The following is a 16,748-nucleotide window of genomic DNA, read 5'->3' on the forward strand; positions in this document are numbered from 1 at the left end:
CACCATGAAAAACACATGAAAGTCTCAAATAACCATACATGCATGACACTCTAAACGTGAAACATTTTCAATATTCACAGATCTTACCAACCATTGGAAATTCATAGACGACTACTATGAAGCATTCAAGCCTTTGTACATCTGTACCAAGAGGATGCAAGCGGAGCATGTTTCTTTGCCCAGTGTTGTGAAAAACTCAATTTCTCACAACTCACGCTTGAGATTTTTCATGCGTGAGTTGTCAATCATGCAACTCAGCAGTCAAAAAATCATGGGTGAGTTGGCTCACCTTTTTGACTCATTGTCTCGTATTTCCACAGTTCACTCACACACGGCAATAATTTCTTGTTAGTCTGGTAAAATTATAGTAATCCCTTCTAACGTAAACAACAACATTCGGGTTTCACGAGTTTTTGCCGGGTTTTGCGACTGAATCATTTTTTACGGTTTGAGTTGATTGAGTTGATTTTGCATCAAAATCTCATGCGTGAGATTTGCGAAGCAGATCTCAAATGAGTTTGCTCTCACGGGTGAGCGTATTGATTGAGATTTTGAGTGTGAGTCTATCAACACTGTCTTTGCCTGACTTTTACATGCTTTGGCTAAGGGCCATAAGCGAAGTGCGAAAGGTCACCGGTAATCAATTCGTTCCTGGCTTGCTTACTTCGCTCAATACAAGGCTAACAACCCTTCGAGGATCAAGGGCCTTCAAAATGGCTCTTTTCCTTGATCCACGATTCAACTATCGTGGATCAAAGTTTTTCTCACCTGAGGAGAAAATGGAAATTATGGTAATCTATTTTTCAAACAATCTTACTTTTCATGTTTGTTAACAAACTGTTCCTATTGACTCACCATTGATTGACTAACTCAAATAAAAATGGAGCAAATTTTTAAAAGTGAAATAGTAGTCTCCGCCCTTAAAATCAACAAATTGAAAAGAAAATGAAAACAGCAGTTTTATTTGCAAAAATAAGGCTGTGCGTTTTATTTTTTCGATTTGTTGATTTCAAGGGCAAAATGCTTTTTCATTTCATTTGCCATTTGCTCCATTTCTACTTGGGCCTTAAAGATAAGTCATTGAATTAATTCATTTTTGAATCCAATCTCCAGGGGTACATCAACGAAACATGGCAGCGGATTCGCCAACTACAATCGCCAGCATCCACTTCAAGCACAAGGAACGAATCTCTGTCAGAGTCCGAACGAAATGATGATTTTGATGAGTATCTCACTGAGATGTACGGTGGCTCTGTCAATACTGATGGAGAACCCAGCGAGACGAAGTTTCTACAACAACTACAGTCACTGGACTTGGAACCACGCCAGAATTCTAACTACAACGTTTGGGACCACTGGTTGCGACGTAAGACAACACATCCCGAGTTGTATGCTGTGGCCATGGTTGTGTTGTCCACACCATCAAACCAGGTCTCAGTAGAAAGGGCCTTTAGTGTTCTTGGTCTAGTGTTGAGCAACCTTCGCACCAAACTCGCCGAGGATACATTAACCAACATACTATTAGTAAAGTTGAACAAAGCTCTATTCCCGCAGGCTATTGCGACGGCCTACAACTGGAAAGAAGTCGAAAGAAATTAGATCACTGTTTGATGATTGAATGTTTTTTTCACAAACCCTTCATAAACCCTCGAACATATATAAAATATATTCAAACACACCCCAGCATACAACATTATTCCTCGATTATTTTTTCAAACCTTTTTTTCGTCGTGTACATCGCGTAAAACTTGTATGCAATCAAGTCGCATTAATACATTCAAATAGTATTTAGGTTTCGAAAATTGAAAATCTTACTTACGTAGTTTTGTGAATCCGAAAATAAAACGTTTTAAAAGCGAAAACCGAGTAGGTTCAAAATGAAATGTGTCAAATTTTGTTTGCGAAATACGATAAATCGATAATTAAATTTTGCTTTTCAGAAAGCCTTAAGTATATTCTAACTCTTTTTCGAGATTTCTCTTTCATAAACGCAATATGCACATTCAGGTCCCTTACGATTATGCTTCGTATTTGAATCTGATGGTCCGTGGTATGATGAGGACTGGTAAATTTTGATAGATGGCATTGTGTTGTAAGAGACATGTCTGTATTGTATATAGAAAAGTACAGTATTGGACAATAGATTTGCAAATTTTTCGATTTTCGACTTTGGTGAGCTGGAACTCAGAAACTTTAATTTTAACATATATTACAAGTTTTCTTCAATTACAAGTTTAAAAGAAATAACAATTTGACTAAATTGAAATTTTCGACACAATAATCAAAACAGTATACAGTGAAACCTCCATGAGTCGATGTTCCATGACTCGATATCGACTCATGGAACCATACTAAAAACAAAATTTCATGGTTACTATGATGGTCTCCTCAAACAGTTTTCCAAGGCATTCGTTTCCATGACTCGATATTTCCATGAGTCGAAGATCCCTTCAGATATCGACTCATGGAGGTTTGACTGTATTTAAAAAATCTAAAAACCCTTAACAAAAACTGTTTTTAGCAAGCTCGTTAAAATCTAAAACTTTGCTTAAAAAATATCATAAAGTTATTCCTTCCATTTGTTTAGGTTAAGTTAATTAAATTTTATGTTGATATTCAAGTTACACCTGAAGAACTGTGAAACTATCATTCATAGTAGGTCATAAACAACTCAGATCTAACCCTCTAAAGTTCATCATTTTGCATGAGAAAACGAAAAAGTTACAAATATTCTGTCCAATACTGTATATGCCTGTAACATCACCATTATTTATTACACAAAAAAATATAATAAGTTTGTCAATACAATAAAAGTCGTATTTCTGCTCGCAGTAAATCTCGAATAACTCCAAAACGCATAAAATTAGGGGTATGATGTGTTCGGCAAAAATTTGCCTTACAAAATTTTCCATCTTTCTAGAAAATGATTCTAGCAACAAGTTTGATACCAACTTTTGATGATATCAAAAAATGTGCTAGAAAAATCATTGTTTTCGATCATTCATAAAATCAGTGTGCAAAAATTTCGTGCAATATATGGTGAATGATTTTACCCAGATAGACCTCAAGGGAGCTGGAAAAATAATAAAAAACCGTGGGTTTTACGAAATTTTGCTGAACTGGAAATATTTCACTGACATATCTTACAAAAATCGAACTTTTTATAAAAATCTCAACATGGCAACCTCTAAAAGTCATTTCTTAGAGTTCCTCCCTCGTACAAAAGTTTTATTGTAACATTCTAAACTGTCATTGCACCCTCAAATTATCTGACAAATTGTAATTATGAGACACCCTAATGGTTATGTTTTTTGGTTAAGTCAATTATATGGTAATATATAAGATAAAACAAGACGAATAATGCACAAACATTGAACATTTTTATGAAATTCAAATTAGGGAAAATACTGTTTGAGCAATTCCATGATTTCCATTAGCTTGGGTTTTGACAGTAGACTTTTCTGAAACTAATCAAAAAGAAAACCCTGTGTCCAAGTGGGTCAAGTGGGTCATTTGTCGCAAATTTTCAAGTCCTTCATACTCAATATATAAAAAGCAGAAAAATCGAAACAAATAACGATCAGAAATGTATTAGTCCCTCATTTTTTATCCACAGTATAAAGTAACAATTACATTATTTATGTTATCTGAACATAAATATGAAGTTCACTATTGATTTCACTGTATCCACTTACCCCACTGTACCTTAAATTCATCATGTTTGAAAATACGGGACAACTAAAAATTTATGTTAAAACGGGGAATAGTCCGCCGGGATCTGAAAAACGGTACCGTTAAATACGAGACGTATAGTCAGCCAGGAACACTATCCACTCTGAGTGCCTGATAATCCCCACAATCACCTAGATAGAAACACTGATCTCAGATTACTACTCTGTTTGTCACTATCAGTAACAGTAAACCATGCTAATGGTGCGGTAGATGGGTTGGTAAAGTATTTCGAATAATATACATGGTATAAATGGATGACTACATGTATTTATTTGTATATTCACATCACAGTTTATAAAAATGTTATAAGTACAGTAAACTTTACAAAAAAACGAGTTAAACTTTTTTTTATTGCAGCAAGTGGGAAGTCTTGCTTTGTGCAGACTACAAACCCCACGCTTTTAAATATATTTTAAGGTGGCAGGTGAAGATTGAATTTCTGAACTAGCGTTAAGTGATGGCAGATGACACTTTTCAAATGCTAATATGCAGTGTATGCTGACCATCTGATCCGTTCATTACTCGTTTCATGACGAACACTCTCACCTACCGAACTTTTCCCCAATCTTTGGCACATACCAACGCCACTCGTCGTGGTGGCCTTATTGATAAATCCGCTGGAACCGTTACTACACACTTTCATGCTACCTTCACTTCACATTCGTCGCCAGTGGCACCGAAGCTAACGAAGACACTTGATTCTGATGGAGGATTCGTTTGGTCCAGCCGGGATACGACCATCAGATACCGTGTGCGACCAGTGCGTAACGATTTAAGTTTGACGGTCATTTTGGGTGTTTTCTCCGGCCGGAGTAGGTAGAAAATTGACTGCAGGTGTCGCTGGATGTCACTCCCGGGGGACGAAGCGAAAGATTCGGTGCTACACGTCGAGGTGAAAAATTCCTGTTCGTTTCCACTGTCGGAACGGGACTGCGGCGGCTGACGATGTGGGCTGGAGCTAGTTAGAGCTGTTGGTGCAGTTGGTTGGCCATAGTTGGGACTCCGTTTAGAAAGCCGTGGGATGGGTACCCGTCTTGGTACTGATCATAAGGAGTTTGCTGAAGCTGCTCACTGGCTGAGGAGTCCTCTTTGCATCCGAGCAGCGTCGTTTCGGGCAGGGAAGCACTGGAATATAATCATATTCATCAGAATAATAGCAAATCCACCAAGTAACAAACTATCACCTACCTTTAATATTGTAACTGCTTCGAAAACGATGGCGGAGCCGATAAGCACAAATTTTTAATTGAATCAATTCGAGGAAGCCAAAATAAATTATCAAACAACCGAACCGAATCAAAACACTGTTGTTGTTGTCATTTGAATGAAATTCTTTGGACTGAACTTTTGTTTTTGTTACCTGTGCTTGCAACTGAATGAATATGACAAATTGCTGGTTCATTTTCAGTGAGGCCGATTACGAATGAGTGTGGGCAAGAAATAGAAATGAAAAATATGAAAATGAAGCAGTGCTAGAATCATGAAGATGAAATTAGTTCATTTGCAATGTGTTGTAAAGCATGGGTGAATGAAATTGATGTTGTCTCAATTCCGTAGATTGTCAGTAGAATGAGGATGACTTTTTCAACCCTGGTCAGCGCCACGATAGGTCCTGACAGTGTTGCCACATTTTTTCCGAATCTCATCTGTGATTTCGGCCGAAAAAATCTTTTTTATCTTAGTTCAACCTCCACAAACAGGTGAAATGAAAGGAACAATACTACAAATTAAAATTGGAATTGAATAAAAAAAGAAATCACTACAACGTATTTTTTACACGTTTCCTCTTTTTCTCTTGTTTCCACCGATTTCGAGTAAACTCCGGATCTGTCCAAAACCGCCGAGGACTGGTACTGGGACTGACTGACTCGTGGATCCCGATTTCGTCGAGGTGGCATCGTCCATGGGGAAAATATTTTCCCACTTCTCGTCTCTGTGTTGTGCCGCGAAGATGGCTACGACGGGTGCTAGAAGGTGTGGGAGGTGACCACCCACCAGCTCATTGAACAGTGGGCGTTGGTCGCCAGCATTTCGTTCCTCCTATGAAGATGTGCCCAGCGAAAGAGTCAACGACGGGTGCGGGAAAAGACCACCCACCAGCTATTGGACCGATGAGCGACCGGTAGCAGCGGTGAGGATTCGGAAAAAGGTTGATCCTGGCAGCATCCCTGATTCAGGCAAACGATATGCCTTATGTAGGTGGCTGTTTCTCTCCTCCAGTAAATCGTATCGTATCGTGACGGAGGGGAGATCGACTGACAGCCTGGGTGAGTTGGCTACAAAGTAGCATAATTGTGCCTAACTTATTGATTTTTTTTTCTTTTTAGGATCCAGATTTCTTTCTTGTTGTGTGTTGTTCAGTATGTTGATGCGGCCGCAGACGTGGGACTTACCACCTGAGTTTTGGGTGCTCAGGGTGCCCAGTTACGGGTTTTGTTGCCTCCTCGATGGTAGGTCAACGTTTTCACTGGCGTAGACGTGGGACTTACCACCCAAGTTTAAGTGCTTGGGGAGCCCAGTTACGCTTAGGTTATCCGAAAACTCTGAAGTTCCGTCGGTTAGATGAACAGATTCTGTTTTAAAATTTCGTCAAAAAGTTTGGCATCTTTAAGGAAACAGAAAAGCGTAGCCTCGCTGCTTCTATCGTCCTGTAAGATCGTGCGAATGCTTCCCATATCGTACTGCTTTCTCAGGAGTCCCAGAGTGGGACAGGTGTACAAAAAATGTTCAACAGAGTTATGCACCTGGCAAGTCTCGCAGATTCTTTGGAAATTGGGTCCGCCACTCATCGAGTGGGAGACTCGCGTATGCCCCTTTCGAAGTCGGGAGAGGATAATTTGTTCTCTTCTGTCTGGGCGATCTTCCCACTTTCTAACATCCCCCTTAATTTTCCTGGTGAAGAGACTCCTTTCGCTGTGCCACTTTCTCCTCCATGCGTTGTTGATTTTTCCCGTAGCCACGATTTGAGGTCGTCGCTCGGGACGGTGTCAGTCAGACGCGCGCTGTCTCTACCGGTGTTGGCACACCTATCCGCTTCTTCGTTGCCAGCTATTCCGCTGTGACCGGGTACCCACATAAGCGTGATGTTTTCGTTGTCGTCAAGCACTTCTTGTATCTCCTGGATCCAAGGGTGCTTGTTGGTGTCCGATAATATTGCTGCGATGGTACTAGCTGAATCGGTGGCGATAAGTACCGGCCCGATGAGGTCCGATGGTTGCAAGATTGCCTGAAATATGGCAGCTGCTTCTGCCGAGAAAACCGAGCACTCGCTAGGAAGGCTCCTGCTTTCCCAAAAGCCGATGCCGCACCAGCCTATTCCCACTTTTCCTAGGGCCTTCGACCCGTCCGTGTACCGAAAATTATATATTCTGTACTTGGTTCTGATTCGGTCCAGGAAAAGAGCTTGTGCGAGCCTTGGGTTGCCACCTTTCTTAAGTTTTTGCTTCAGATAATTATCCACCATTACTTTCCTGGCGGACCAGCTCCTGGCTCCATTACGGTGTCGCTCAGATACCGGAGGGAGCTCTATGCCGGCCACGGACCTTAGGATCAGGTTGGCCTGTATTTCAATGCAGGCCTCCGATCCGTCGTTCTTGGTTCTTTCCAAGAAACTGATGGCCCAACTACCAATGCTGTTAGCCAATTTGTATCGGAAAGGTAAAACTCCGGCTTCGGCACAGGCCGAGTCGGCTGGCGTGGAAGGCAGATGTCCCGAGATTATCCGGATCGCGTTGTTGTAGGTTCCCCCTAGGTTGCTGACCAGTTCGTCGAAGCGTAGACCCGTAATTTCGATCCCGTAAAACAATCGGCTGTTAACGATTGCGTCGGCAATTCGGATTCTGGACGTTCGATCGCTTCTTATTCTTTTCCCGGATATAAGCTTCATTAAGTTGATTCGGTTCTTGCATGCCGATCGGACATTATTAAAGTGGGCTTTGAAAGAGAGGTGCCGGTCGAGGGTGACGCCAACGATCTCAACGGTTTTCTTGTTTGGCATGGCAGTACCTTTGACCGTGATCGGCTTTTTTGGTGGTTGGTGTTTCGATTTGCAGATGTGTAGTCTTGCGCATTTGATTGCTGAAATTTCAAAGCCCACTTGTTTTGCCCATTTGGCGACTGCATTTACGGCTGCCTGCAATTTTCGCCTGACCATCTTCGGGTGTTTCCCTGTGACTAGTAGCAAGATGTCGTCAGCGTAGACCAGTACGTATACGCCTTTCGGCAACGAGTGGAAGACACCATTCATTCCAACTAGAAAGAGCGTAACGGCGATAACCGATCCCTGTGGAACACCGGTTTCTTCGGGGATTTCTTTGGATTGATGATTCCCGATGCTGACCCGGAAACGACGGTTGGTTAGGAAGTTTTTAACAAAGCTGGCAAGATTCCCAGTAACACCCCAGTCCATTAGGCACTTTAAAATCCCCGGAGTCCAGGCTCGGTTGTAGGCCTTCGCCAAGTCCAAGGAGGCCATTTCAACGTGTTCATTCCTTTCTAATGCCCCATTGAGGATATCCCCAAGAGCCGCGAAATAGGTTCCGGTGCCGAAACCTGCCCGGAAAGCGTGTTGACGGTTGTCCAGAAGATCGTTTTTCTCGAGGTACTCAACCAGTCTCCGGTTTGCCATGCGCTCCATCATTTTTGCCAAGCAGCTTGTTAAGGCTATTGGGCGGAAATCGCTGGGATCGTATTTTGTACCACAAGCCTTCGGAATAGGCACTACCAGGCTGCATTTCCAGCTGTCGGGTAGGGTATCAGCTAACCATTCGCTGTTGATTAGGTCTAGTGCCTTTCTTTTTACTATCGGGGGTAATTTTTTCAACATAGGATATCCAATCTGGTCTGGGCCGGCAGATTTTCCTTTTGCCTTACTCAGGGCAAAGAGGAGCTCGTCCATGGAGAATTCTTTGTTGAAGTTCTGAACGGGGAAACCTGGCACTTGTGTCATAGCCAAAGCGGAGTTGGTGGGTTGATGTTTTTTTTGAAAGTCGATCGGGTATCGATGAAAGGACGAAAGGTCACCAAAGTAGTCGGCCAGGGCGTCAGCGATAACGATAGGATCCCAGGTCGTCTGGTTACCGGATTTGAGTGCTAGACCTTTGTTTTGGCGCTTACCCTGGATGGCGTCACCCTACTTCATAATTCCGCGGAGGACTGGTTGTCGTTAATTTCGCCAAGGAAAGTGGTCCACGATTTCTCTTTGGCTTCCCGGATGATAAACTTGCATCTGTTGTTCGCGTCTCGATATTTTTCCATCGCAGCAGTTTTCTCTGGGTGGTCGGCCGGTAGTCGTCTGGCTGCGCGGAGTGCTTTGCGTCTTACTTTGACCGCTTTCTTTGTGATCTCAGACCACCAACAAAGAGCCCTTCGCCCGGGGTTGGGACTAATCCTCGGAATGGTTGCCGTAGCAGCCTCGATGATGCTGTTCGAGAATTGTTCGATGGAAGACGGAGGGGAAGACTCCAGAATTTCCTCCACTCTATTTTGAAAGATTTCCCAGTTGGCTTGGTCATAGAGCCAGCAAGGTCGACGGGAGGTTTTTGGCGGTGACGAGTTAAATTGGATCCATATTGGGAAGTGATCGCTCCCGACAGATCGCTGTCCACAGACCAAAGCAGCCGATCGATGATGTTGTGGGACGCTAGCGAGATGTCAATGGATGTTTCTACGCGACCACGGATGAAGGTTTTAGACCCATCATTCAGGACGCATAATCCTGTTTCGGTTGCAGTATCAAAAATCGTGGAACCTCTGGCGTTGTTAACGCGACTGCCCCAGGTGGTGTGGTGACCGTTGCCGTTTCCAAGGATAATCTTTGGTTCAGGTATTTTATCGAAGGTATCGATCAGTCGGTTTTTAGGTTATCTAATTTACCGTTGGGAAGGTAAAAGCTAACGATTGCCATTGGGAAAGGCCACGAGATTCTAATAGCTGCAATGGGTAGATCGGTGTCCAGTTGTAAAACCTCGTATGGGATTTCGTTGCTAGTTCCTAACGCAAGCGAGTGGTAGAAATTGGGCCCTCGAACTGCGTGCCAGGAGTACTGTTTTCCCAATCTGCTGTTCATAATATCAACAGAGGCTTTATGGGTCTCTTGCAAAGCGATGACCAAGGGCTTGTGTTGATTTACCAACATTTCCAGGTTCGATAAATTGTTGAGAAAGCCGTTGATGTTCCACTAGAGAATCAGCGGAGCGTTTCGATTGACATTGGGGTGCGAATGCGTACTGGAGTAGGTCTCAGAGAAGTTTGAAGAAGGGGAAACTGCAGTGATGCAACTTTCATCTGCGTTGTTATCTATTTCGGATCCTATTTCTCCCGCCGAGCGTTGAGGTCGGTTCAACCGTTCCATTCTCCATACGGCTTCTGGTCGGTTGTCGCCCCAACTATTCGTGGCCTCCAGGTTAGAGTCAGAATTAAGGTCAAGGTCGCAGACAATTTCATGGGAGAAAGCAGGTTGTCGGGACTTATCATCTAGTTTGGAGTGCATAGGGTGCCCAAAAAGGTCGACAATCGAAAATTCTCTGTGTGTAGAACAACTTGGAGCCAATAAGGCGCCGGGGCCCAGCGAAGAAGCGATAAAGATATCGTATTTTTCGCTGTTGGTGAGGCAGTCGGGGGGGAGTTTTCTGGTGTTGCTTATTCGGTTTGATTCGATAGTCGATCTAGGTCCTTCATCAGTGGACGATACCGGATCCTTGGATAAAGGGCCCGAAGATGCGTTGAGGTGTAAAGTGGATGATTTCCACAGAGGTGGAGAAGACTGTGCCGATCTTGGTGCGATATAGGGTGGCATATCCCTTATCGTGATTGGATCGCCTGGTACGGATGGTGTAGGAGATTTCCCATGGGTAGGGGGTTGCTGATTCGAGAGGGGTAGGGGGTTGCTGATTCGGATTTTAGCTAGAGCTCCGCCGTGGGGGGGGCTTGACACGGCCCGTCTGAAGGGGAGGTGGCTGATTGTTGTTTGGCGTTCAGACTTATTTTCAATCATCAAAATAATAATTATAATTGATAATTTAAAGATAAAAAATTAGATAGGTCAATATAGCTAGTATGTTAAACAACAAAGCGTAAGTATTTAAAATATTACATCTTGGCAGTAATTTACTCAGCTATAGCTGATCTTAAGATGTCCAATTTATCCCCATTTCCCCTATGCCTAAGGTGCTGTAAAATGTAATTCCTCGTCTTCTTTTACTTTATTATGGCGACTTTCAGCTGGTTCGTCTCTGAAAAAGGAGGTGAAATTTAATTGAAATCGGTCCATAAATAACTCAGATTTAAGCCTCCAAAGTTGAAATGGAAAATCGAAAAAGTTGCAAATGTGTTATCCAATACAGTATCTGAGCTTTTGAAAGTACTAACCGTGTTGTTTCTCAGTGGTTTGTCGTCTTCTGATGTGGAATCAAGGCGTGTAATTGTCTAAAACCAGAACATTACAATCTATTATGACAGTATATCCAATTCATTTACCTTCTCTGAGTTTTGAGAGACTGCTTCATTTTTCTCACGACTTAATTTTAACCGCAGAACCGCCAACGGAACATCATCATCCTCATCGTGAGATGAGTCTTCTACCTTCACATCCAATTCGTTGAGCTCGAACTCTATCTGGTCACTGTGATGATGGTGTGTCGCTGCCAGTTCTTCATCCAGCTCCTCTTTCACAAACACTTCCTCCGGGAGAGGTTTGGATTCGATTTCGATCTTGACGTCGGGGTCGGATTCAGTGTGATCAATTGCATCGCCATGATCGGACTCTAGGACATCGTGGAATGGGCCGTCGTCGACATCTGATAAGGTTTCGAGAATTTCCTCTTTGGTTTCGTTTATAATCGATGATTCTGATTTCTCAACTAGAACTTCTTGTATTGCATTTATTTCTTGCATATCCAATTGAGTATTCTCTTGAATTGGAGCTACTAACGGAAGACCACTATCCACCGGGACGACAATTGGTAACGGAGCCCTAACTTTCTTCATCGGTTTGGGTTTCTTTGGTCTCGGAGGGAAATTCCACACCAACTGCTCCAACCCCATCACTTTCCAGTGGTTCCTCCGGTGATGATTGCTCAGAAACTCAGCCTTATTGAAGCTATAACAGCACAACTCGCACTGATAGGCCCTTCCTCGCAATTTGGCGTGAGCTTGCAGCTCTTCTTCGGATTTGAACAATCTATTGCAAAGGGAACACCTCGGACCTTTATCGTAAACGTGCATGTGGGTCTTCAAGGCGTATACCGTGTCGAAAACCTTCCCGCAAACAGAACAGATACGCCTATCGTGGCCCTCGATATGTCGTGCCATATCTCTTCGGTTCTTATAGCCTTTGCCGCAAATCTGGCACACGTGTGGCCTCTCCTGGGAGTGTACCTGCCTAGCATGCTGCTTGACCGCGTAAGGTGTTGCGAAAACCGATGGACACTCGGGACATTTCGATCCCTGCAGGGTGTGCTTGAAGGTATGACTGTCCAGCGATATCTTATCCTTGAAAGCCTCCGGACAGTAAGGACACTGGAAGGGCTTCTCGCCGGTGTGCTTCCTCAGATGCACCACCAGAGCACCCTTTTGCACGAACCGTAACTGGCAGTGCTCGCATTCGAAGTCTTTAATTCCGAAGTGCAGTTTTTGGTGTGTTTTCAATTGGTAGAAGTATTTGAAGACCTTACCGCAAATATCACAGGGAACATTGTGCTTTGATTCATCCCTAGGTCGACCTCTTTTCTGAAAGATATTTTTGTGATTACTACTCAAAAATGCATACATAAACCCCACGCTATGCCCAGCAAAACTACACTGAACAAAATCTCCCGCCATAAATTGAATGATTTTTGCTTCATCCAAGCCCTATTTTCAGACACATTTAGGATGATTTTCATCTTTGTTGAAATCATCTGTTTACAAATAGCATCGGATGAAAATCATACAATCATGGAAGGGTTTTAATCCACTTAAAAGATACGCTACATTGAATGATTATCTTACGCGAATGTAAACAACCCCTTCTATATGATAGTTAATATTAAATAATACAAATCCAAAATAAACAATCGCTAATCAGGGTGGTTCCATGAACAATTGTTTAGTTTTATTCATATATGCAGATCCAATCAAACACCTTAATTATAATCTATTAGGTTTAGTTCGGAATCTCCTGCAGGAACAGATACCACGCCGAAACTCCATAAAATCGATGATGATAATAGAAACATCTGGGTAGAGTCGATCCTTAGACAAGCTAGAAGCAAATAAGCAAAGATAATTCTGGATAATTTTATAGAAACATGCAATTACCTGTAATATTGACGAAGAGGTACCGAACCAACCACGCTGTTGCCGCCACGTTTTTACTACGTTTGACAAGGATGATTTGCTATATTGCATCATTAGCTTACCGTAGGATGTTTTGAACAATGATTGAATGATTTTCGATTTGGGACATGGAAGAAAATAAAATCCTCCATAAGCTGGATGTTATTCATTTCAGCTACAATAATTCATCTACCTACTTATTGTCATATGGATGTAAACTGAAAGTCATCAAAGAACTGAATGATTTTCATTGAATAGATGGTGGTTGCATCATATTCCATCAAATCATTCAAAATAACGAATGTGGATATTTGCAACCAAGTGAATTATGAATCATTCAAAATAAGTCGGGATCTTTCGTTCAGTGTAAGTTACCGGGTTCGGATCCAGAAGTCATTCTGCACATCTGGGCCAATTTAAACAAAAAAACATAGGATAAATACCTGTAATCAAATGAAAAACGAATTTAGTACTATACCATTTAATTCCATTAGAGTGTGTATCATTTGACAGATAAGCGTATTTCGACCTCAATTTTATTCACATTACAGTCAAACCTCAATGAGTCGATATTAAAGGGACCATCGACTCATGGAAATATCGAGTCATGGAACAGCTATTCTTTGGAAAGCTGTTTGAAGGGGGTAGAAACTTAAAATTTAAGAGCTGTTAAGTAAATCACAGGAACGATTTGTTGGTACCAATTTGAAAAGTCACGTTCATTTAATTTAATTTTAATTTGTAATTTGTTTATTTATTCTTACGGTAACTTGTTAGTTTACACTTTTTATCAAGTCAAGGAAATTTTAAGGAAACATATTGAAGTCGAAACTAACAAAATTACTTAATAATGCAAAACAAAATGACTAAAGGAAACAAAAATATAACATAATTGCAAAAAAGGAACAAAGAAGGTTTAAAGTTAAATTAAATTTTTCATCGCGCTCTTAAAAGACGATAGTGTTGGTTTTTGTTTTGTTTCGACCGGCAATTCGTTCCAGTAGGTGGCTCCGAACACCAGCAGGCTTTTGCCACTCGCCGATGTGTGCCTTGGTATGACGAAACAACGAGTTCGTTCTTGCTGTCCACGTTGTAGATGTTGCAGGATATATTCTGGTTGGTTCCCATAGTAGGCTTGCCTCATGAAAGTACTGATTCGTAGATGATAGTTCGGAAGTAAATCGTGTCCCAAAATTGAGTGGCGAACAGCTACAGTAGAATCACGCCGCCGTAGATTGAAAACGAAACGCACAGCTGATTTGTAGCACCGGTGTAGTTGCTCCTTAAGGCTGGCAGCTAACCCAGGGAAATACACAACTTCACCATAAGTGAATATGGGTACCACGACGGCTTGGACCAGCTTTCTCCTCGTTGGAAGTGATAGAACTGGAGCGAAACGACGGAATGTGCGTAGTGTATTGTAGGTTCTCGTGACTACAGAGGGATTCCACGGAAGCATGCAAGTCGATTCTGATCGTCCATTTCAAAAATATCTGAAACTTTGCACAGTTTTTCAGTTCCATCTAAATCGTCATTTTCCGATATCAAATCTTCAAGTTGAGTCACGACTAACTTTTCAAAAGGGTGTATGTGAAAATGGTTCAAAAATATTCAAAAAGCTGCACAGCAAAAACGGTTCGTTCGATTGTTAGACAACTAAAGAAACATAGTTAGACAACGAAATAAAGATTCCAAAAAAATACACACAGTAAAAACATTTTTTTTTTGCATTAAAAAACATCATTTTTGTCACAAAAACTCAAATATCTCAAAACCCTATCGGAATACCAACGTAATTTGTTGAGGGAAAACGGTCCATTATATTAGCTATCTACCATAAAAATGATGGTGATGGTAAGCCAATAAACAAAAAAGTTATGACATTTCAAATATTTCACAAATTTGACACTTAGTGAAAATTTTTTTTTTTTCATTGTTTTTTTTTTAGGACCGCAGTTTGTTGCTGAATTTTTTGTTAAGGGTACCACATGAGGTTAACAAGTTGTTTTCATGATATTTTATTTAATTATTCATAACTATTATAGCATCTATTAGAAAGTTAGAATCGATCCAGTGTTGTGATCTAAAGTCTTGATAGTGTCATATTTTTTATTGTACGTAACTGAAGAAAAATTCTCTCAATAGTGTTGAAACCTTTTGATAAAAGAAACCTATAAGAAATCTAATATTGAAGACAAAAGCTACAAAAAAAGTTTTCTATACAGGTATACGACTAGTTTACCTGCAAAAAGTTTACCTCGTAGAGAACAAGGTGGGTCTATACCCAGGTGATCTAGTATACGTAAAGCAGGTCGGTTTTCTCGGCGCTGGTTTTCTCCACAAAGTTAAAATCTGATTACACCTGGGTATAGACCCGCCTTGGTAGAGAATAGACTTTGTTAATCATATTTGGGAGAAAGCGAGTAACTTCAACAACATCAAAAACATGATAGGTACATACCATGAACATACTCACGAAAAAGCTAAAAATATACTACCACTATGGTTATAGAAGATTTAATTGTAAAATTTTTCTTCAGTCAAGCAAACGACACCAAACTAGTCAGTAAAAACTTAAAAGTGATTTTGTTTATTAAAATCTAACGAGCAACATGAGTAGTCGCTTTCTCAACTGTTGCAGGCCGTTTGCAGAAAAAAAAGTGTTCGAAAGAGCTACGAAATCTCACCGAAAGCACCATAGATAAACTGAAAGCGGCTGGTTATGCTCCAATGTCTACATTGAATACAAATTTACGCATTTGTACGTCCTGCCGTTTAAACGTTGACAAACGGGCAATCTGTACATCATCGGTGGATCAGGTTGCAGGAAGTTCGAAAACAACAACAACTGAGGAATTACTAGATGCACCGACAACAACTGAGGAGTTACCAGAAGTACCAAGTGCAGATAGTCTTGCCACGGTACCATCAGCGACATCTGTTTCAACAAATCAATCAGAAGATGAGTGCATCCAGAAGGTCAACATCGAACGCTTCAACGAAGGATAGCTGGAATAAAAGTGACTCCGATTAAATGGACGAAGATGGGTTACGTCAATTATCCCGAGAAAAAATACCGTGAAATCAACGAAGCTGTACGAAGAAACCTCTTCAAATTAGGACCTGAGGATGTGGAAAATTCAGACTACGATGAGGTAATTATGAATATGAAGGAAAGGTTCTCGAATCTAGCCACGACAAGGAAATAAAAATTATTGATTTTGTCGATGCTGCCAAGCTCGTGGTCTATTCAAGACGCCATTGATGAGTTCAAAACCAATAGAAATACAGCAAAAGAGGTAAAACAATTCAAAAATAACTGTCTTGCAACCAAAAATGCTAGGTCGAGTACTTCATTAACAGATGAGACAAAAGAAAAAATAATTCAATATTTTGAAGACGATGAAGTAAGTAGAGCTATGCCTGGCCAAAAAGATTATGTATCTGTAAAAAAAGATGGAAAGCGTCAAGCAATCCAAAAACGATTAATGATGACTACTTTGAAAGAAGCGTGTACACGCTTCAAGGATATTAACGAAAATATTAAGGTAGGTTTTTCCTCATTTGCAAGCCTTCGTCCAAGGCAATGCAAGCTTCTATCCAATTCAGGAACACATAATGTTTGTGTGTGCACAACACACGAAAATATTAACCTAATCTTACATAGTTTGAAAAGAATCAATTTATCAAAGGATATTAAA

At 41.2% G+C, this 16,748-nt stretch overlaps 2 protein-coding genes and 1 long non-coding RNA gene across 4 annotated transcripts in view; 1 reads left to right on the plus strand and 2 right to left on the minus strand.

Annotated features, from left to right (window-relative positions):
- The window catches only part of LOC5568191 (zinc finger protein 135), a 35,768-nt gene that overhangs the window by 14,351 nt on the left and 4,669 nt on the right, over nucleotides 1-16,748 (minus strand). Inside the window, exons 3-4 of one of the 2 annotated variants that reach the window (XM_021848231.1) lie at nucleotides 11,209-12,454; nucleotides 11,101-11,157 (exon numbers count right to left, since the gene is read on the minus strand). In XM_021848231.1, the coding sequence (XP_021703923.1) occupies nucleotides 11,101-11,157; nucleotides 11,209-12,454 (1,303 nt within the window). Of the gene's footprint in view, nucleotides 1-11,100; nucleotides 11,158-11,208; nucleotides 12,460-16,748 lie in introns of both variants that reach the window. The other variant, XM_021848230.1, reaches the window with a different exon arrangement.
- On the plus strand, nucleotides 499-2,311 carry LOC110677216. Its single transcript, XM_021848232.1, has 2 exons — nucleotides 499-791; nucleotides 1,114-2,311. Exons 1-2 carry the CDS (start codon nucleotides 513-515, stop codon nucleotides 1,597-1,599), a joined length of 765 nt encoding a protein of 254 aa, XP_021703924.1. The 5' UTR covers nucleotides 499-512; the 3' UTR covers nucleotides 1,600-2,311.
- Nucleotides 3,040-5,457, minus strand: LOC110677217. The gene is made up of 2 exons (XR_002501029.1): nucleotides 4,921-5,457; nucleotides 3,040-4,857 (listed from the first exon to the last, which is right to left on the minus strand). It is a non-coding gene; the product is annotated as an uncharacterized LOC110677217 (long non-coding RNA).

Source organism: Aedes aegypti, chromosome 2, assembly GCF_002204515.2.
Source record: "Aedes aegypti strain LVP_AGWG chromosome 2, AaegL5.0 Primary Assembly, whole genome shotgun sequence".
NCBI lineage: Eukaryota > Metazoa > Arthropoda > Insecta > Diptera > Culicidae > Aedes > Aedes aegypti.